The sequence below is a fragment of the Triticum urartu genome, chromosome 6 (assembly GCF_003073215.2).
Source record: "Triticum urartu cultivar G1812 chromosome 6, Tu2.1, whole genome shotgun sequence".
Classification (NCBI taxonomy): Eukaryota; Viridiplantae; Streptophyta; class Magnoliopsida; order Poales; family Poaceae; genus Triticum; species Triticum urartu.
In genome coordinates, this window is record NC_053027.1 from 549,288,148 (window position 1) to 549,311,054 (window position 22,907).

At 48.1% G+C, this 22,907-nt stretch overlaps 2 protein-coding genes and 1 long non-coding RNA gene across 14 annotated transcripts; all 3 read left to right on the plus strand.

Moving 5' to 3' along the window:
* Nucleotides 1–4,672: 4,672 nt before the first annotated feature.
* On the plus strand, nucleotides 4,673–5,442 carry LOC125512847. Its single transcript, XM_048677920.1, has one exon. It carries the CDS (start codon nucleotides 4,771–4,773, stop codon nucleotides 5,230–5,232), a length of 462 nt encoding a protein of 153 aa, XP_048533877.1. The 5' UTR covers nucleotides 4,673–4,770; the 3' UTR covers nucleotides 5,233–5,442.
* A 5,134-nt stretch (nucleotides 5,443–10,576) lies between these two features.
* On the plus strand, nucleotides 10,577–16,043 carry LOC125515192. 12 transcript variants are annotated; one of them, XR_007286861.1, is made up of 8 exons: nucleotides 10,577–11,372; nucleotides 11,830–12,110; nucleotides 12,192–12,479; nucleotides 13,114–13,802; nucleotides 14,172–14,515; nucleotides 14,587–14,780; nucleotides 14,859–14,908; nucleotides 15,003–16,043. It is a non-coding gene; the product is annotated as an uncharacterized LOC125515192 (long non-coding RNA). The 12 variants fall into 12 exon arrangements; XR_007286850.1 differs by having other exon boundaries at nucleotides 14,587–15,448; nucleotides 15,532–16,043; XR_007286860.1 differs by having other exon boundaries at nucleotides 14,587–15,062; nucleotides 15,307–16,043.
* Nucleotides 16,044–21,623: 5,580 nt separating this feature from the next.
* LOC125512848 lies at nucleotides 21,624–22,490 on the plus strand. Its single transcript, XM_048677921.1, has one exon. The coding sequence runs from the start codon at nucleotides 21,784–21,786 to the stop codon at nucleotides 22,264–22,266; it is 483 nt and encodes a 160-aa protein (XP_048533878.1). The 5' UTR covers nucleotides 21,624–21,783; the 3' UTR covers nucleotides 22,267–22,490.
* The last annotated feature ends 417 nt before the right edge of the window (nucleotides 22,491–22,907 follow it).

Consider the following 22,907-nt stretch of genomic DNA (forward strand, 5'->3'; position numbering starts at 1 on the left):
ACGGTTCGCTAGGAACAGCGTCTGGCCAACACAGTATCTTAACTGCCATACGAAATATTCTAAGAAATAATTGGCTGCTTGATTAGCCTAAACTAATACTAATTTATTCCTAATACTCCCCCTTGGACAACGCTGTTTGTAATCTTCATTGTCTTGAGTGCTGAAATATCTTGCATTTTCTGGATTGTCTTGGTCTTGGAGCTTCAAGAATCTTTGATCTTGTATTGTCTATGTTTTGCAAGAAGCCTGTGAAAATATATAAATAATTGGAATTTGATATATATATATATATATATATATTGTTAGTGTAACCAATTATCTCATTCAAATCTTTATGAGAAATCCGTTGGAAAACTCATAAGGAAAGAGTACAATTTATTTATTATCAGAGGATAATAATAAATAACTTTTAATTCTAGGAGTTTTCTCCCCCTGAACTTTGCAAATTTCGTAGTCGTCTCATACCAATGCCATGAATGCATTTTTGAAATGCTGCTCCTGGTAAAGACTTAGTGAACAAATCTGCAAGATTGTCACAAGATTTTATTTGCAAAATATCAATCTCCTCATCTTTCTGTAATTCATGAGGAAAAAATAGTTTTGGAGAGATATGTTTTGTGATATTACTTTTAATATATCCCATATGCATTTGAGCAACACATGCAGCATTATCTTCATAGATAATGGTTGGTGATTGTAATGAACCAATACCGCATTATGTCTGAATATGATTTATTACTCTGCGTAGCCATACACATTCTCGTGAGGCTTCGAATAATGCAATTATTTCAGAGTGATTGGTGGAGGTAGCTACTAAAGTCTGTTTTGTTGAATTCCATGAAATAGCAGTTCCACCATATAAAAATACAAACCCTGTTTGTGACCTGGCATTATGGGGATTAGAAAGATATCCAGCATCACAATAACCAATCAGGGTCATATCTTGATTTTTCTGATAGAATAAACCAAGATCTTTAGTACCTTGTAAATATCTGAAGATATTCTTTACTCCTGTCCAATGGCGTTTTGTTGGAGCTGCACTATGTCGGGCGAGTAAATTTACTGCAAATGCAATATCTGGTCTAGTACAATTTGCAAGGTACATTAGTGCTCCTATGGCACTCAGGTATGGAAACTCAGGTCCCAGTACCTCCTCGTTATCATCCCTTGGTCTAAAAGGATCCTTGTTCATATCAAGGGATCTGACGACCATAGGTGTTTTGGATGGATATGATTTATCCATGTTGAATTTTTCCAAAATTTTCTGAATATAAGCGGGTTGATAAACGAGTATTCCTGAGGGAAAATGCTCAAGCTGTATACCTAAGCAGAATTTGGTTCTTCCCAAATCTTTCATCTCAAACTCCGTCATTAAATAATTGCGTGCTACAGTTATATCTGGTGCGTTGCCAATGATGTTGAGATCATCAACATATACTGAGATGATGCAAAATCCCTTTGAGGATTTCTTTATAAATACGCATGGGCAATCATTGTTATTTGAGTACCCTTTACTGAGAAGGAACTCACTGAGTCGGTTATACCACATTTTACCCGACTGCTTCAAGCCAGAACCGTAGCGACAAAGAGGAGCACGGTATGGTGCATTGCGGCGGCGGAGGCCGCCATTCCTATTCATGCGACGCTGACGGCGGTGGCCAAAGTTCCGGCGACGAGCAACAGCCGGACCAAAAGTCCGGTGATGAAAACGGAAGCCCCGGCGTTCTCTTGCCACAAATCGAGCGAAAGCAAAAGCAAGGTCGGGCAGAGGATCCATCTCTTCTCACCTTTCTTTCTCTCCTGTAGCCTATTCTCTGATTCGAGCAGTGCTGATGACGTGAAGAGAAACAGAAAGATTGAAGTGAATAGATTGATTTCATTGATAGTTACTGCAGGTACTTATATGTCCTGAGCAGTTGTGATTACATGCCCGTTACAAGGTTCGCGTCGTTTCGGAAAGACGCGGCGACGGTTCGCTAGGAATAGCGTCTGGCCAACACAGTATCTTAACGGCCATACGGAATATTCTAAGGAATAATTGGCTGCCTGATTAGCCTAAACTAATACTAATTTATTCCTAACAATTTGGACACCCGGCCGTTCACAGTAGCAATACTGAAGGACAGAAGGCAGGAAGAAGAAAGGGAAAGAGAGGCGGACGGGCAGTGAAAGCGATGGCCACGTCTCATCCTTCGGTCGACCAGAATACAAGGAAAGCAGTAGCAACAGCGATCAGAGCATTCTTATCGCGGCGGAACCGGCCGGAGCGATCAGATCAGATGCAAGCGCTCGTGCACCATCGCAGATATGGGCACGAATAAATATCTTGGGCGCTCATGGACACTGCCATTACGGAGACTGATACCGATGCCGACGTGTCTGTTCAGAGGTCGCCCGGGTTTCAAGCAAAGCGGAAGCGATCCCACGGCCGGCGGCCGGTGTCCGGTCGCTGCCGTGTCACGTCGATCAGGTCCTGCATCCCTCTGAACGCCGTCCTTTCTTCTTTTTTTTTAGGGTCTGAACGCCGTCCTTTCAGTGTGCCAGGATAGGTTTAGGCCCGGGACAGCAACGTGCAAATGTCAAAAAAACATGGGATGGCACAACCGGTGGGCGGCTGCACCCAGGATTTGGATCGGCATTGCTCACTTCCAGCCGAACCGACACATGCATGCGCGGGGTCCTCATAGGACGCTTTTTCTCAACAGAAACTTAGTATTAGAGTAACTCTAACACGCAGCGAACCAACCTGTGGTTGGATAGTTAGAGGGACTATGGTATCCCTAACCCACCAGGGTTTAAATCTTGATGCTCGCATTTGTTTTTGAATTTATTTCAAGATTTCCGATGATGCACATTCAGTGAGAGAAGACGTTCCCTTCGATGACGAGATGCCTAGAGCGCTTGTGTTTGTACTGATGAAAAAAAGAGCAACTCTAACGCGCCGACCCAAATGGACGGCTTGTCCGTTTGGATCGGTCACCCGTTCGGTGTCCGCCCTCTTTTTGATATGGGTCAGCAATGCATCCAACACGCCGACTCATATTTGCCGGCGTGATCGGTTGGCCTTCATTTTAAATGAACACTTTGCATATTTCACAAGCAAAAATGTGTTTCACAAGGAAGCATATTTTTACAGCACCGAATATAAATTAAATTGTTCTTACATAGTTTTACAAGACAAATAAGAAAGATACATATATTGGTTGCCAACATGAGCCCACTTATGCTCGACCAAATTATTTTGCGACTGCATGTGAGTTTTCCAATCACACATTTCATGATGAAATTGCATGAATTGTTCAAATGTTGCCGCTCCTTCAAGCTCAGGCACAACATTCTCACCCTGAAACTGAAACCCTTGATCATAGATACGTTCCGAACGCTCATCTTCTACGATCATATTATGCATGATCACACAAGAAGTCATCACTTTCCATAACTTTTTCGTGCTCCAAGTCCCAGCAGGATACCGAACGATGCCCCATCGAGATTACCAAAGGCACGCTTGACGTCCTTCCTAGTACCCCCTCTCTAATACGGTTAAAAAGATGCCCACTCATACGGAAACGGCGCCGAAATTTCTGATGTTTGAACAGCGGGTTTGTTATGTCAAAGTAGTCCTTCCAAAGAAGGAAATGTCCGCTCGCTCGGTTGCGATTAAACGCCAGAAGGTGCCACGGAACAAAGGCCACTGGCTATTGAGATGGTGGACCAACATGGCAGCCAAGATCTCCTCCTCATCATCGGGCGAGGAATCATCGGAGTCACAAAGAAATTGTGGAAAAAGAACTCGTCGGCAAAGTCCATTTTGTATCTTGGCAAACTGCGAACAGCTTACGGGCGTCGACGAAGGAGCCGACCAGCGAAGGGAGTCACGCCGCCCTCGGACCAGCTGGCTGCCCTGGCGGCGTCCGACGAGTGTGCCGGTGTCAGGACGAAGGAGCTGGCGGGGCGGCTTGGCGGCCTCTTGGTCGTGGTTGTGTCGGGGAGTGGGGATGGGAAACTTTCGGATCCTCGGCGGCGAGACAGAGGTGGCGGCGACATGGAAGGTGGCGGCGTTAGGGGGGATGTTGCGGCATCGGCAGCTGGCAGAGGCACCAGAAAATAGGCGTCGGCGACGATGACGAAGTAGGCTGGCAAGGGGTTGCTGTTGGAATGGGAGAGGATGGTCAATGTGTCACCGACTAGCGGGCTAGGGAAAGGAGTTTTTTGTCCGCACCGAACCAAACGGACGCGCACGGACGAAATGGGTCGTCGCGTTGAAGTTGCTCTCAGTGTTGTTCACACAGAAACCGTTCGTATATGTGACTGATATAATTAAAATATTTCTGCATGAAGAACGGAGTATTGGTTTGTGGTGCAAGAAATTGACCAGCATTTTGACACAAAAATATTCAAAGCCAGCTGGCGTGAGTCCTAGAATATTGTGGAGTTTCTTTTTTTGAGAAATTAGAATATTTGGAGTGGACCATTTTTTAAGAGGGGTTGTGGAGTGGACCTTTTTTTTCCGGGGTGTGGAGTGGAACTACCTGCCTTGAATCCCAGACCGATTCTGGTGTGCTGCCCACTGGTTGAAGCCCACAACCCCAGTTAGTTAACTCGACCAAACTCCCCGCCCACTGAAGCTCGTTCGTCTCTATAAATTCCGCCCAACCCGCTCACACATCCTTACTCCCGACTCCCACTCTTCCAAATCACCGCAAGTGACACCATAATCTCCATCCCCTCTACGAGCACCCGATCCCAGCTGCTCGCCCTGCTCCATCTCCCATGGCGACAGCAACTACAAGTCGGCCCAGCGGCCCGGTGCTGTCCATACCCAGCTACCGCTCCGCCTCACCCACCCGCGTCAAGCTCGCCGGCGGCAACGGCGCCACCCGCTCGCCCGGCAAGTCTGTCAGCGTCTCGTCCCCGTCCTCCTCCACCAGGAGCCGGCGGTCCTGCATGTGCTCCTCGACGAACCACCCGGGCTCGTTCCGGTGCAGCTTCCACAAGGAGCGCAAGCAGGCGTCCCCCGCCGGCAGCAGCAAGCCCGCATCCCCGCCGTCCATACGCAGCGCATGCAGCCTGGGATCGAAGCGCATGGACAGCGGCCAGTGTGCCCGCAGGGCCCTCGCGCCGTCCCCCGCGGTGCAGCAGTCGCAGCACCGGAGGCGCGCGGGCGGGTTCCGCCCCAGGACGAGCAGGCTCTCCGCCATGTCCACGGCCGGCGAGCGTCCCAGCGACAACTAACAGTAAACAAATCAACGTCGACATGCCATAGCAATAGTTGTACTAGTACATACTGATCTTCTGCAGATGGAATCGGTGGGGTTTATGCCCAATCCAATCTTCTGCAATACGGTGAATTTAGCTAGCCCGTAGCTGTCCATAGAGTGAGCTCGTTGTAAACTAACACCCTTGATTTTGGATATTTACATGAGTGACAAATTGAGGCACATATACGCATCTGATATGTCCCGTGACCGGAGGCTTATCCGTCCATGGATGATTTGTTTGCCGGAACAACTTTCTGCATCTGCTTCTGTTTCTGGATTGTGTATTCGTCTCGCCCCAGTTTCGGTTTCGGATAAGCTCTGCAGGAGATGAGTGGCGTATCGCCGTCGCTCGCTCCCGGTACCCGTGCGTGCCCCCGGCCGAACGGATCAGGCGAGACGAAACACGCATGGGGCGGTTCCGACGAGATTTCAGTAGAATTTTCACGATCGAATCGATGAATGAACTGAGATGTTCCTTCTTCCTTTTTGTTTGAATCGTGTACAATTCAAAAGGAGATTTTTCTTCTTCCTAGTCGTGGTATTTAACTGTTGGCGCCACGGACGGCGTAGCGGTTGGGATTCCCTGAAGTTGCGCAAGAAGATGGTGGTGGGCTCGCACAGCTGGCCAGCTTCTTGTTTAATCAGTTCTGCTTCTTGGCCGGAAATGAGTTGCTCGGCACGCCAACACTTATCAGTTGGCTCCCATGTCCATCTCTCTATCAAATACGGCTGGTGTTTCTTTTGCTTAATGATCCGAATACTGATCATACATTGTACGGGTGCAGACAAAAAAAGATCATCTCCAAGATCTTTCTGTTGAGCGCAAGGAGGCGTCCCCCGCTAAGATGGTGGATGCGTTGGGCATATAGTAGTACTCCCTCCGTTCCGATTTACACGTCGTGGTTTTAGTTCAAAATTGAACTAAAACCACGACGTGTAAATCGGAACGGAGGGAGTAGCTGCTAAGCAAAATAACCAGGTGGGGTTGCTGATGGCGGAATAAAGTACTCATTGAATATCCGGCGACTTTTTCTTTAACTAAATATCTGACTTGGTAGTACGCTCTAACAAACTCTGTAAAATATCCATTTGTTGACCAGATATTCTTTTTTTACAGAAACTTACCAGATATATTTGAAATGGAGTCAATTACACTGGTGGTGTCAGAACTTGACGCAAATGGTCACTTTAGTGCTACAACTTGTGGTGTACATCAAAGTGATACAAAAATTTGGTTTGAGTGTGCAAATACGGTGCTAATCACTTTTATATACTACCGTGACAGTGACGAGGCATGCTAGCATGGTGCGCGGCCCGCTATCAGCGACCCAACAATGAAGATGGGGCGTCTGCGTGCTCTTTTTTCAAAAACTGCCTCATTTTTTTTTGTTTTTTCACGCAAAAGCAATTGATAAGAGGGTCCCAGCTGTCAGCAGAATAAATTTTAATTGAGCAAAAAACGACCTTCTCAGGCCTCGAACCTGCAACAACGTGCTAAACACGTGTGCAGCTACCCACCTGGGAACACACACGCTTTATATCCATTAGTTAGACAGCATAAATTAATACTGGAATACGAGAATAGAGATGCAGTAGCTGGGAGCCTGGGATCGAACCAGCACCTGAGGTAAACAAGCAGGCTCGCCAACCATTCCAAACCAAAGTTGTTTCATATAAATAAAGGATTGTCACTCTTTATGCCAACTCCACCGCACGATTCCAAACGGACGTTCGGATTGGCCGGATTCTGTCCGTTTGGGGTGCCGATGGGTTCGCCTGTGTCCGGCTTTGTCAGATGGGTCGTACGTGCGCGCACCGCGCGGCCGCATCCCAAATCGTGTCCGGGGTGGACGTGAATAAAAAATATAAAAACTGGAATGAAATAACTAAAAAAGTAAGTAAAGGCATTTAAAAAAAACATAAAACATATATAGGGGTCGGTCACAAAACGGCCCAGTTTCCACGGCCACTTAAAAGGCCCAGTTTCATAATTAACATATAAAAACAAAATAAAAAACTCCTCCCGCGCTCCTGCCGCGCCCGTCGGTGTCGTGGCCGTCGCCGTCTTCACTGGCCGCCGCTGTCGTCGTCGTCGCCGACGAGGTCGACGTAGGCCGGCGGCATCCACAGGTGGGCCGGAGGTGTGTGGTGGACGGGGGCGGGCTGGACGGCCGGAGGTGCCTGCACCACCTCCTCCCGTGGCGACGCCTCCTGCTCCGGTGAGCGCGGCGGAGTGGGGCACCACTTCACGCCCACGCCGGCGGCCATCTCCGGAGCAGTGCAGGACCAGCCCCACCCCTGGCCCAGCATCTGCTCGAACGCGACCGGCGGGTCCTCCTCCATCGCCTCCTCCGGGAAGGCGACATCCCTGGCGGCAGAGAGCGCCATGGCCTCCTCCAGGGCGTCCCACTGCCGGTCGTCGTGCGTGTTCATGGAGTCGTCCATGACACGCTGCAGGAGACGGGCCTCCTCCTCCGCTGTCATGCAAGGAGGGGGAGGTGGCGACGGAGACGGGGAAGGCGACGGCGTGGGCGTCAGGCCGCGCACCCGCGTACGACCGCGCGCCTCTGCACGCGGCCTCCGCGGCCCCGACACGGTGCCGGCGAAGTAGGACGCGTGCCGCACGTCGTGCTCGTCCTGCAGCCAAGTGTCCCACAACGGGGAGTCGGGGGCATACCTATGGTCGCAGTACAGGTCATCGGGAGGAGGCGGCGGCGGCGCGCGATCTCTTCACGGCGTGCACGGCCGCTCCCCGGGACCGGCGGGATCGGCACACGATCGGCGGACAGGTGCCAGTTGTTGGGGAGGTGGACGTCGCTCCAGGGGAGCGGCGTCCTCGTCTCCCAATAACGGCGGCACACCGACACGCGCGACGTAGTACCGGTCGCGCTCGCCGGCGGACGTGGGGGCGATGGAGAAAGCCGTCGGCGCGGGGCCCCGGCGTGGTGGTGATGCGGAGCCGGCGCGGCGCCCGGCCTCGCGGTCGTGCTTCCCGGAGCCGGCGCGGCGCCCCGACGAGGAGCCGGCCTCGCGGTCGTGCTTCCTCTTACGGTTCCAGAAGCCCATGGCGTCGAGGGTGGCCGGCCGGCGAACTCGACAAGGGAGGGGGCTAGGGTTTAGCGCGGTCGGGTTTCGAGGAGGCCGATGGATGGAGTGGGGCAGTGTGGACGACGACCGGTCCACGGATTCCCTATTTAAGAAGGACGGCGACCTTCCACTGGGCCGATGACAGGTGGGGTCTGCCACCCGTGCACATTGATGTTGGCGGGCGGGAGGTAGGTGGCCGCCCCGCCACGCGGCCAGACGCGGACGAGCAGCGCGTCTGTTCGGTGTCCGCGGCGATCCAAACCCGACGCAAAGATGCGCTTGAAATGGGTCGGCCCGGACACAAAACAGACCAAATGGGTTTGGGCCGTCGCGCGCTGGGCCGTCTTGTTTGTCCGTTTTACTCCAAACAGACGGGACCGGATAGGATGGGGTCGCGCGGTGGAGTTGGCCTTATGTCTACAACAGAATGTGCTCGTGGGAAAAACGGACAGAAGCTAGTGCTGCCCATTTACAACATGTTAGTTTTTTTTTCACTTTGTGAAGTTTGTAAAAGGAATTAAATTATAACTATAAATAGTAAATAATATACATATAATTGTAAATGTGTATTGGAGGAATTGCAGTCTGATGGTACAGTATGGTCATATTTATTTTCTATACATATATTAATTTAAAATGTATAATTACTTTTTAGAAAACACAAAACCTTTATTAAAAACATATGAACACTTTTAAAATAACATAATATTTTTATGGCCTGGACAATTTTATATGCTACTCTTTCCAAGGGATGAATACTTTATTGAAAACAGCTTGAATTTATTTAAATATAAATATATATAGAAATTGGTTTAAAATACTGAATTAATATGGAAAAAGTTTCTAAAATTAGTTAATATTTTTTATATTTCATAATTTATATTTTCAATTTTTTTGAATCTAATGGGTGGACATTTTGTGAAATTATATGAAAATTTTAATAATGTGATTTACATTATTTATATGGATATTACTTAAAATTTTAATTAAAATATTTATGTAATTTCTAAAAAAACTAACATGTTGAAAATGGGCTGCACTATCTGAATTCCGTTTTAGCCCATGAGCGTGTTATGCTATAGACATAATACGTGACAATACTTTGTAAACATGTAATTTCAATTGTTAGTGTGGTAGCTCTACTCGTTCCTTGACCTAAGATTGCATGTTCGAATTTTAGCTCATATGTTTTCTATTCTACACTGCAATGACGACGTTGATGGGGTGGTTAGCTGCACACGAAGGGTACTAGAGGTCCTCTGGTCGAATGCCTACTGTGCCATTTTTTTCGGGGGCTTTTCCGTGGAAGAAATTGAAGAAATAAAAAAAACGAGGTGTTTTTTGTCAGGGGCTTTTCTGTGGAAAAAATAAAAAAATTGGTGATTTTTGCAAAAAAAAACATTGTATTGTCATTGACAACGGGCCCCATGCCACGTTGGCATGCGTCGTCAGCAGTGCTAGCGTATACAAACATGATTAGCGCCGTATTTACACGCTCGTGTCAAGTTTTTGCACCATTTCGATGTACAGCACAAGTTCTAGCATCAAAGCAACCGTTTATGCCAACTTTTAGCACCACCGATCTAATTGACTTTTTGAAATGTCAGCATCGCCAACTTGCCGGCGCCGAGCACTTGACGCGGGACTCGGTCGCGCGGGCGGACGCACAAATGCTATGGACGTGAGCAGAAGAGACTCTCTAGTCTGTCTTGCCGGTGCAGCAGGGCATGATCGAGTCAGTACCCCGGTGCACGGAACCTGGAGAAGTTCAGTGGCACCTGACCGGGCAGGCAGTCTATGGCTACGCACAGCGTTTTTTTCAGTGTCCAGGTAGGACGCGAGGGCGACCGATAGGCCAGCCCGGGGAAAAGGCAGCAATGCTACATTCACGGGCTAAATACAGGGATTTTATGGGGTGACTCTGAGTTGGTAGGGACTGATCTCTACTTTTAATATCTCAGTTGAAAGATTGTATTTCGGATTTTATTTTTATCCCACCTCACCCGGTCTTTTTTGATACTTCTTTGATACTTCCTCTCACCTCTCTCTCAGCCACGAAAAACCAAGAAAAACCCCGTCATCGATTCCCGCACCCGCCCCCACGCGACCAACCTCCCATCGCATCGAACTGACACGAACGAAAATTAACCAGCGAAAAAAAACCGGCGAAAATTAACCAGCCAAAAAAATCCTAAACCAATCGCCCGCACGTACGAGCGAGGTCTCCTGCCCTCGAGCGAGAAACAGTCGCACGCACGACTCTCTGCCCTCGCTCGCCCGCCGCTGCCCTTCGTCCCTTCACCGCCACCGCTCCATCCCTTCGCCGCCGCCCTCCCACATCAAAGCCGGCGCCGCTCCATCCCTTCGCCACCGCCTCTGGATCTTCTGCCTAGGGTTCCCCGCCGCCGCTACCCCTCCCTCGAGCGTGGGCGGCCACCGGCGAAGGATGCCCGCTCCCCCTCCTCTCCGGCCACACCGGTCTCCCCCTAACCACAAAGTGGGCGCACGCGGTGCGGGCTCCGGCGAACGCGGCCGCACGCGATCCAGAGGCCCGACGGCGCCCACATCCCTCGCCTCTCTGGTCACACGTCGCCTCCCTAACCACGAAGTGGGCGCACGCGGGGTGGGATCCGGCGAACGCGGCCGCGCGCGATCCAGCGGCCTGGCGGCGCCCGCATCCCTCTCCTCTCCGATTGCATGTCTCTTCCCTTCCTACAAAGTGGGTGCACGCAGGGCGGCCACTCCGCCAACCGACTCCAGGAGCTCTGCGTTCGCAACGGCAACATCTACATCAAGCTCGGCCAGCACATCGCACAACTGGTACGGAAAGGAATTCCTAACTCTGTGAGGATACGCCTGAATTCACTTTGGATTCATCTGTGGTAAGATTGCATAATTTTGTGGCTGTGGAACAGCTGCTTGTTTGCTTGTACTACCACAGGTGTATGTGCAGACGATGAGGGCGTCGATGCTCAAGAGGTCGTCCGCGGAGTCATCAAGAAAGAGAATGGATAATTGCCACAAACCGTTAGTTCCTTCATTGCATCACGGCATTGTCTTACACCCTTCTGAAGTAACTTCGTTTTTGTATTGATTAGCAAAACCAAACAATCAGACTGAGTGTGCTTAGTTCAGTTGTTTGCCAACAGAGTATTCACCTTGAATCAGAACCTGGATTTATGCTCAGCTTGTTTTTAGCTTAGAAGAAACTCTGACATAAAATTTGGCTTTCCCCTATTCCCGTTGGTGTAGGTTTTTGCATAATTCTTCATTGTCCTGCTTGCAAGTGCTTTTCTTGTGCAAGTCCATGCGTCCACAACACATGATGGGAAAAAAGTTGCTGTCAAGATTGTTGTTATTATATAAGAAAAGACTGCAGTTCATTCGTTCACTTATGTTAAGTTTGAACTCTTCAATTATGACAGCAGAGTTCACCAGCATGTTGTCTGTCTTTCACTTTTTTGACCCCTATTTTGGCTTACAGGTTCAACACGACCACTTGGTGGTTACTTCTGTAATAGATATCACCACTGTGGATTTAGTAGTGAATTTTCTTCATTATATTTTCCCTAATTTTGACTACAGGTAAAACCAGTCAATGGGTGCAACTGTTCTTTGTCTATTACCTTGTTCTCTCTCTCCCTCTTTTTAACATACCACCTCGAAAGCTTTTAGACTTATGCTAATTTTTAGAATTAGTTATGATAGAGAGAAGGACTCTGATCTGCATGCTTTGACTGATGGCATCTTACCGAAAAATGGCAGGTGGTAGCGTGATATTGTCGTGAATTTTGCTCTCTTATTTTAATTAGCTTTAATATGAAATATCGCCATGCTTCTATGTAGGCAAGTATGTTAATTGGGTTGATGTGGAGCTAGAGAAACTTGAGAGGACATAGGAGGTGTTATTGGGAAGTGTGCTAAATTGTGTTTTTTAGGAAGACAATCATCTTATACTAAAACGGAAAGACTAAGCTCAATTCCATGTTTGAAGTCTTGTATACATAATGCTCTAATTCATACTGGACTGCTATTCCTGACATGGCAATGGTTTCAGGGTATTATTTGAGCTGATATGGAGGGACTACTTCAGATTTCATCCAGCAAAATATGAGAACTCTATTTTCTTACTAGGTAAATAAAATATAAATTTTTATCATTCTGAACTTTTGCCTTTCATGTATATTACCGAAAGGATGCACACATGTTTTTCTTCTAAAGAAATCTGCTGTGATCATTAATTCTGAAAGAAATCTGAATAATTGCCAGAGTGAGGAGGAAAAAGCAAGAAAAATTCTGACCATTTTGGTCATGGTCTTGGAGGATGATTGCTGGTGCAGTGCTCACTCAGTGCTCTAATTTAGCTTATTCGAGCTGTAGGTCTAGATTAATTTTTATCTTAATTGGATGTCAAACGATGAATCAAACAGAGTTGGGGTTCATCCAGGCTACATAGGTCTGATTGTATTAGTGTCAGTTCCTTGAAGTCAAAGTACTACTATGATCGAAGATAAATACTTTTGAAGTGATCGCCAAAGTGATAGAAGACAAAATACAAATTAAATCTTAATGTGTACATGTTTTATTTGCTCCCATGTTCACTTTTGTCGAGTTACAAACTGGACCTTTGTGGTGTGCGTCTATACGTCCTCTCCAAAAGATTGGTTAACTTTAAGTTACTATACAATCAGACCTCTACCGCATCGTGTATTTGTTTTACTTCAGAGATGTGCTCCCATCGTTGTTGGTTGTCGAATTTGTGTTGCAGTTCATACCCACTATGTTCGTGTCTTCACCACTTCGTCCTCCAGCACAAACGCCAGAATGGGGCAAAAGCTGTGATTTGCCATGTCGGTAAACTGATCCAGCTCGCAGCCATGGGGTGCTATGTCCGCGCCGGAGAACTGATACAGCTCGCTGCCAGGGTGCCATCCCTCTTCTGGCGTGCCATAAAGCCCCTCGATCGAATCCCTGACTCAGCAAATCAAAATTGCCAACCCAGCAAATCTCGTCGGAACATCATCTAGCTTGCCGTGCTCCACTCACTGTAAGTTTGTGTCAGTTTACATGGCACTTATCTCATCTGGCTCACAGACACCTTCAGTGGACCTTTGCCACTGCTAACAGTCTGTATTGTACACTCCGGGACCAAGGCGATCGACATTTTCTTGACTGGTCGATGGTGATTGCTCCCATGTCTGTTTTTTTGTTCTTTACAGAATTTGGTTCTATAATATCATCATTTAGTGAATTTTACCTACCCACACAAACATGATATGACATGCTATTGCCTGTTCTCTAAGGTAATGTATAAATTTGTTGCTTAGTTAGGAAGCGGCTGAATCGTGTTGGATTTGCAGCGAGAGGAAGCCTGTCAACATGATGAACAGGGTAGTTTTTACTGAGGGTATCTCGGCAAGGAAGAGACCGGATGTTTGTCATTGACCTACTTTGAAAGTGAGTGTATTTACCTCATCTGGTCGTTGTTTCCTCGTGAATTAACTTTAGATGGGGGAGCTTGATCTCATAATGTCTACTCATCAGAAATTCCCGACTTCTTTTTTATTAGTAGCATCTTTCTTAACGAAAGGTTACAAATCTTGGTTAAATGGACTATTCAAGATGTTCTAAGGTTTAAATTACTTTGACTTGGACTTGTTAATGTCAGTTGAATAACATTTATTTTAATATTTTCCATGAGATGGCTCATCATTCTGAGTGTTATCTTGTTCTGTTATTAGTTAGAAGAATATATAGGGAAAGCAACTCATTTCCTCGATTAGACCTTATGTTATATCTAATTACTGGAAATAAAATGTTGTTCAGACGAAGGCTAAAACCGCAGTGGCAGACATGCTTACAAAATCTCGTGAAGATCGTTCTGCTGATGATGGTACTCTAACAGAATAAGAACAGTGGGAAAGAGAGCAAGCCAGCCTTGTTCGTTATTGAGAGGGGGAAGTTGAAATCTTGCCAGATAAAGGGCGTTAAGTGGCTAATATCACAGTGGCAAAATGGGCTTAATGGATACTGGGTGATCAAATGGGCCTTGGAGAAACAATTTAGACAATTGCATTTCTTGCTCATCTTAAAGGGAATGGTCTGTATGGTCCATACATGGTTATTGCTCTTCCTTCCACCCTGTCAAACTGGTTGAACGACTCAATGAGGTAAAGCATCCAGAGTTGTCCTTCACTGTGCTTAGTTTGTTTGCTATCTTATGTGGAATACTTAATTTTAGGTTTGCTCCTTCTCTAAATGGTCTGATTTATCATGGAGATAAAGTGGCTCGGACAGAGCTAACGAGAAACTACATGCCCAAAACTGTTGGTCCTGGTTTTCCGATAATAATCACTTCATATCTGATGGCCATGTTTGATGCAAAGTTTCTTGCTAATTATAAGTGGAAGTCACATGATCTGAATTATTGCCCTTGTAAGCAAAAACTCAACATTTTATTCCTTTCTCTTGAGTGCATTCCTCATTATTTAATTATCGATGTCCATATGCTAGCTTCATGTTTCAGTCATAATTCCTTTCTCTGCGAGGGAATTTATGGCCAGGTGCGCTCATATACTTCTATCTTCTAAACATGCTTTCATATGAATGAGCTGAAGTCATTTCCTAGAAACTATGGTGCTTTTACTTTTTATTTAGGTTGCTTGACCAAGGTTGTTCAGTGATTGTGTGCACTCCACATGCATCGCCATTTATTGAGTAAGAAAAACATGATATTTTTCTGATTATTTTCACAAGTTATCAAAATGCATTATTTTACCGACCATCACAAGTTAACGAAATGCATTATTTTACCGTTTAAATGATGCTAATTGCCTAGGGTCGATAGTGTAGAAAAATAGAATAATTTTCTACTTATTTATCTTGTTACGGTAGTTTTTGTATATAAGAAACTACAAAGATATAACCAAACCAACTTTCTTTATCAAAATTCATCTAATAGAGGACCCTATTGTGTGACAACATTGAGACACAACATGGAGCATTGCAACTGTCACAATGACATTGGAGGCAAGGGAATATTTTAACTCGGTGTTAAAAATATGAAAGGGAAAAAAGAGACGACATCACATATTATGACCATGGTATGTGTATTGTAGATTTTTAGAAATGCATGGCCAATATGTTGTTATGTCTTGACTTGTCCTTATGATTGAGTGCTTGTCAGGAAATTGCTACGGGACATAGCTCGGCAAGAAATGAATTTTATTATGTTGTTGTCATCAGATGGTACCTCGGTGAGTAAGTTGATGATAGCCTTCTAATCATGGGTGTCAAGTCCAATCAAATCTGGTTGAGGGCCATCTTATTGTGCTCAGATATGGAAAGAATCCGCAGCCGCTCCGTTGCCACTATTGCTGTCGGCACTTGATGCAGAGGGGTGAATGAAAGGAGAATGTGAATAAGGAAGAGTGCACGGCAAAGGAGTGGTCCATACCTTTTTTTTATCACAATGAGGGAGTTAACCCACACTAGATCCATGATCTGCTGAATGGCGGTTGTCTGGTTTGAGCTGATAGACAGTTGCCATGGAGAGCGAGGCGGTGTGGGGCACCTCGTGGATGACCTTGTCTATGCTTCATAACCAAAACATAATCTTCTTTTGGTTATTTTATTTTCTCTGGGATTTGTCCCCTTATGCTTCTCTTATTGCCTCAATAAAGTTTGGTGTTATGGCAACTCGCGGGCACATACCTTGACAAGAGTCTTTTTTTATTTTAAAAGGGGCAAAAGGATCGCATGATATATATCATTTCATATAACTTGGCAGCAAAAACACACTGGTGGTCGCCCTCAGCTACAGCGATGTGCATTCCTTGGCACCGGGAATTGGGCTGGGACGTCGTGGAGAGGAGAGGAGGGGGCGGGCGACACAGTGGAGGGAAGGAGAGATGGCGGTGAGAGGAAGGTGTGGGCTGAATGACATGGCGTCGAGGGAAGGCGGCAGCAAAAAGGCGTGGTGGGGAGAGATGGCGGCGTCGACGCCGTGACGTGGAGAGCAGTCCGGGGGAATGAGATGTGCATGTGTCGTGCGATGAGAGTGAGAGAGTGAACTGTTTTGTTTATTATAAGATGAGAAGAAAATGTGCTGCCGTTTGTGTTTTTTAGGGGAAAATATTTGTTTGCTGTGAGAGAAATATCACTTGCTCAAAGCGAGCAGCTGACAAATGAATATATATTGTATATGGGCTTATCTGACTTTTTTAAATATGTGTTTATATATTCCCTTTTGTAGATTGGAGATAAGAACTATGACTTCGGATGATGCTTTGAAAGTGTCAACTCACAAAGCTTTATGATGGGCGGACTGAAAACTCATTGAAATCTTACACAATTGGAAGAGGTATGTACAAATAATGGTTCTTCTGTAATACTTGTTGGATATGATAATATATAAGATGAATTTTCATATATGCTTATTTTTGCAGAGTATGAGAGAGATGGAGATGTATTATGTCAACATTCAAAAGGAATCCTTTGACAAAATTGCCGACGTGGTGTTGTTTGAAGGGGCTTAAAATTCACCGAGTTATATACAATAATACATTTATATATGTGCAATCAGAATAAAGAATTAAAAGGTCCATGGCAACGCACGGGCGTTGTACTAGTTGGATTAAGGTGGGAGATTGGGCCTCACCCACCTGAAAATCAGGGACAGGTTAATTTATATGGAAGCAGCCCGTAAAAGCCTGTAAACACCCCGTGCGTTTAGCATTTTGGGGAAAAAGTTCAGAACCGGTAAATCGTCGGTAAACGCCAAGTGCTGGCGGCGCGCCAGTGAATCTGCTTGTCCATCCTTTAATGATTTTTTACGAAGGGCATTACGTGTTTTCCCCAGGCGCTCCCGTGTCGCTCCCCAGGGCGAAACCTAGCGCCGCCAAGAAACTCCACCCAGATCAAATCTTCACCGCCGCTGCCGTCGGCCTCGTCTGCGGCGCCGGGGGGCCCCAGCGTCAAAGGTGTTGAGGGGGTAGAGGGCAGGGACGCCGGACGAGCAAGGCTGGGGTGGCGCGAGTCTCGCGTCACGTCTGGCAGCCGGGCGGGGTTCCCCGGTTGAGGCGGCGCCGCCGGTCTGCTTCGTCGATGGCGCACAGCGGCGATCTGGACGGAGTTGATGGGGCTGTTGATATGGGTCCCACCAGGCTCCGTCGTTGAGACGGCCTACCATTCAGCGACACATGGAGGATGTCGTGCCTTGCGGCGTTCGAGGTGGGCAGGGTACGGGGCGTCCTCTGGACATAGCTCCTACGTCGGGCCGGGTCTGACCGGAGTATGTTGTGCCTTCGATCGTTTTTTGGCGGTTAGCCCTGCTGATCTTCGAGGTCCTTGGTCGCGGCCGTGCTCCGGCGGTGCAGATCCTGGGCCTTGTTGGATTTGGTGCAAGGGTGGTGGTGATCCAAATTCGGTCAGTCGAGTGGGGTGCCTGCAGACTATTGCAGCGACCTCTTGCAGCTCCATGACGGCGGTGGTCACCGAGGGATCTTCGGCAGGGTTCATCTCTCTATGTCCAATGGTTGACTTTGGCGGTGTGATACAAACGATGGACGGCGGCTTGACGCGGAGGAAAGGTTGTGCGGTGGCAGCGATCGCATCGCATGTAGCTGCTAGGATTGCGGAAAAGGGGTGGCGACAACACTTGAGTGACTTCGATGTTCATGCTGTGAGCACCTAGTCGCGAGCTCCGAGGTGAAAGCCTAGGTTTACCCGAGCTGGTTATACCTGGCAATGGCAATGTTCTTTTACGTCGTTACCTTGTTGAAGGCATTGCTCGGATATGCTTCAATTGTTTCCTCAGGTGACCTAGATTCGAGCCTTGGCGGTTGGATCCGGTGACGGCAACACTTGAATGTTGCTCCCTTCTTGAAGGCGTTATTGTTAAAGAACCTCGTGTTCTGTGTGGTGTTATGAGATGGTTGGTGCGGATATGGTCACTGATATAGTTTGTCGATCGTGGATCTGATCGTTTCGGGTTTTTCTTTTACTTGCCTACACCTAGATTTGGTCTTATATGACTTGGCTATCTGGCGTGTGTGTATGTGTGTGTGTTGGTGCAAGCTGTGTGTATCCTAGCTATGCAGAGGTTGGTTGTATGTTCTTTGGGTTTGTATCCTCTTGATGGTACTCTTTGAGCAACCCCTTTAATGATTTTTTTGCCGCAACAACTTTCTGCGTCAGTTTCTGTGTCTCGAGAGTGGATACGTCACACCCCTGTTCCGGTTTTGGATAAGCTCCTCGGTGGCGTCTCGTCGTCGCTTGCTCCCGTCATGCGGCACCCGTGCTCCCAGTCGTCCGGATCAGGCCAGAACATGGGAGAAATCCCCCGATTCCGACGAGATTTCTGTTGAATTCATTATTTGAACGCGTCACTAGATTGGTGACTGGTCTACTTGATGTGCACGTAACAGGGGACATACCTCAACTCAATGATGATGAAAACGGGGTATTGTCAGCTCCATTTTCTGAGAAAGAGGTGTTTGAAGCAATAACACAAATGAAACAGAACAAGGCTCCCGGTCCTGATGGGTTTTAGCTGAGTTCTACAAGAGGTGTTGGCATATTATTAAGGAAGATCTTATTCCCATGTTCCATGGTTTATTTAAGGGACATCTGCAGCTTTTCCACCTAAATTCTGAAACAATCACGCTGTTGCCAAAGAAGGTGGAGGCTGTACGCATTGAGCAGTTCAGGCCGATACGTCTGTTTAATGTTAGTTTCAAAATCTTTACTAAGGTTGCCACGAATAGGTTGACGGAGATAGCTCATTTGATAGTACAACCCTCTGAGACGACATTCATGCCAGGTAGACACATCCTAGGGGGAGTTGTGGTTCTACACGAAACTCTCCACGAAATCCATTCGAAGAAATTTGATGGAATTATATTCAAAGTGGATTTGGAGAAGGCGTATGACAAGATTAAATGGTCATTTCTACAGCAAGCCTTACGTATGAAGGGATTCAATGAAAGCTGGAGAAGCCAGGTGGATTCCTTTATAGAGAAAGATAGTGTGAGAATTAAGTTGAATGATTATATATGTCATTATTTTTAGACTTGTAAGGGCTTAAGACAGGGAGATTTGAGATCTTCGGTATTATTCAACATAGCAGTGGATATGTTGGTTGTTCTTATAGGTCGGGACTAAAGAGAACAACCAAGTAGGAGAGCTTGTTCCGCATCTTGTGAATGGGGTCTGTTCATCTTGCAATATACGGATGATACGATTATTTTTATGGAACATGACCTTGCGTAAGCTAGGAACATGAAGATGGGGCTTTGTCTTTTTGAGCAATTGTTAGGCCTTAAGACTAATTTCAATAAGAGTAAATTGTTCCGTTTGGTGTTAGGGTTTCTCCTGCCTCCCGCCGGCGCCGTTGCTGGTTTACCTCATCTTCTGTGTTCTTAGGACCATTGTTCCGTTCTGATGTTTTTTTAAGTTTTGTTAGGATTTGTGTCCTACTCAGATATGCAAGGCGGAGGCGGCTCTCTGCAGATGGAATAAGGTATTCCCGCCTAGCCCTGTTCCGATGGTGTTCCTAGTATCGTTGGAGGCCATGTGAAGGTTTGTCTCCGGCGGATCTCATGGGATTCGATCGGCGTTTGTCTTCAATGGATCCACATGGATCCGGTCTTCGTTCGTCTGTATTTGTGTGTTTCAGATTGGATACTTTAGATCTATGCTTCTTTTCATCGTCAGCGGTTGCTGTTCTAATGTGTTGGTCCTATGGGGCCTTAGCACGACGAATTTCTGATTTTCTACTACAATAAAGTTTGCCCGACTCCGATGAGGGAGGAGCGATGATGGCGGCGCGCCTTCGGCTCGCTCCAGTGATTGTAGTCATCGCTAGGTGGTCTATGAATATAGATTTTTTTTACTTCTGGTGTTCTTTGTACTATCTTGATAGCTGATGAATAGATTGAAATTTTTTCTAAAAAAACAGAAGAAAAAAAAGATAAACAAGACAACGGCGGACCGAGCCGGCACGACGAGCTGTGCCAGATCCAAATGAACGGTGGTAGCCCCCGGCCCAGAGCGCCCAGTGCGCGAGCTGTCGCCACGCACGCTCCAAAGCTGGCGACACGCAGCGAGGCCGACCATGTGCACGCGGCGTCCGTACGCGTCGGCGCGCATGCATCTGGTCGGCACCTAGCCGTGCTTTGTGTTGTACCGTTGCCATGACCGGGGCAGTACACTGCTTTAGCACTAGACTAGATGTGCAGTCTAGTTAGGAAAAGGAACACTGTGTGGGCGTGGCTGGGTTACTGATTATGCCCACTGAGGCAGGGATCAGACTGTTTAGCACAGCGGAAATATGCCTCTGCATGCATCCGTGCACGCAGGCATGTGGCCAGGGTCAGTGCAGCAGCACATGGCTGTAACTAATTAAGCCTGTAGTAATTACATCTGTGAGGATTAATGAGCTTTAACCGACGCAGAGTAGCAAGGACGGCCTGATGATCTTTGGACACCCGGCCGTTCACAGCAAAAATACGGAAGGAAGGACAAAAGGCAGGAAGAATAAAGCGAAAGAGAGGCGGACGGGCAGTGAAAGAGACGGCACGTCTCATCGTTGTGTCGACCAGAATAGAAGGAAAGCAGTAGCAACGGCGATGAGATGAGATGAGAGCATCTTATCGCGGCGGAACCGGCCGGAGCACGACGCGCTCGGGCACCATCGCCGGCTCCACGATCCCTTCCTTCCTTCCCGCGGACTCCACAAACTCTTTCTAGTCCAAACACATCGCGTATATGGGCACGAATAAATATCTTCGGCGCTGCTGGACACTGCCGTCACGGCGACTGATAGTGATACCGACGCCGACGTGTCGTTCGGAGGTCGGCCGGGTTTCAAGCAAAGCGTAGGGAGGCGATCCCACGGCCGGCGGCTGGGGTACCGTCGCTGCCGGCCGCTGGCCCGTCACGAGTCGATCAGGTCCTCTGGCTCTGCGTCGCTCTGGTTGTTGGAGGACGACTTGCTCTTTTTCTGGACCCGTCCTTTCAGTGTGCCAGGACAGGTTTAGGCACCGGTTTGCTTAACACTGACAGCAACATGCAATTGCCGAAAAAAACATCCGGGATTCGAAAAAAACAGATGAGATGGGTCCTACTCCGGGCACAGGCGGTGGGCGTCCGCACGCAGGATTCGGATCGGCATTGCTCAGTTCCAACCGAACCGGCACATGCGCGGGGTACTCCTAACACGCCTTTTCTCAAGAGAAACTTACGCAACAGTGCTGTTCGTATGTTAAATTCCCCACCCACTTGACCAAACTCCCCACCCACTGAAGCTCGTCATCGTCTCTATAAATTCCGGCCAACCTGCTTCTCCCAGATTCACTCCCGACTCAACTCAAGTGACACCAGAATCTCCCTCCCCTCCACGCGCCCGTTTCCAACTGTTCGCGCTCCTCGATCTCTCATGGCGACAGCAACCACAAGTCGGCCCAGCGGCCCGGTGCTGTCCATACCCAGCTACCGCTCCGCCTCGCCCATCCGCGTCAAGCTCGCCGGCGGCAGCGGCGCGACCCGCTCGTCCGGCAACTCCGTCAGCGTCTCGTCCCAGTCCTCCACCGGTGGAGCTTCCGCAGCCAGCAGCCGGCGGTCCTGCATGTGCTCCTCAACGAACCACCCGGGCTCGTTCCGGTGCAGCCTCCACAAGGAGCGTAAGCAGGCGACCCCCGCCGGCAGTAGCAAGCCTGCTTCCCCTCCGTCCATCCGCAGTACCTGCAGTCTGGGCTCGAAGCGCATGGACAGCGGGCAGTGTGCCCGCCGAGCCCTCGCCCCGTCCCCCGCGGCGCAGCACTCGCAGCAGCGGAGGCGCGTGGGCGGGTTCCGCCCCAGGCCGAGCCGGCTCTCCGCCACGTCCACGGCCGGCGAGCGTCCCATCGACAAGTACCAGTAAACAAATCAACGTCGACATGCCATAGCAAGATGCAAGATACAGTTAGATGCTTCTGAGTTTTGACCCAATTTGATCCCGACCTGATCCATTTAGCTACCTCCTCTCTTGTGTAATCTGTACATAGAGTGAGCTCGTCCTGTGCTCTCCGTGGTGTAAAACGAACGCCCTTGGTGTACGATATAACTACATGAGCGGGTTATAAATTGAGACACATGGTTGATGCATCTAATTCTTTGACCCGTGGCGGGAGGCTTATCCGTCCTTTGATGATTTGTTTGGCGCAGCACATTTCTGCTTCTGCTTCTGTTTCCTTTCTGGACCCTGTTTCGGTTTCGGATAAGCTCCGCGTGAGATCGGTGGCGTCTTGCCGTCGCTTGCTCCGGTCACGCCGTACCCGTGAGCGCCCCCGGCCGAACGGATCAGGCGAGGCGAAACACGCACGCGGCGGTTCCGGCGAGATTTCTGTAGAATTTTCAAGATCGAATTGGTGAACGAACTGAGATTTTTCTTCTTCCTAGTTGTGATATTTTACTGTTGGCTCGACGGACGGCGTAGCGGTTGGGATTCCCCCTCCAACTCCTGAACTTGCGCAAGAAGATGATGGTGGGCTCGCACAGCTGGCTACCTTCTTGTTTAATCAG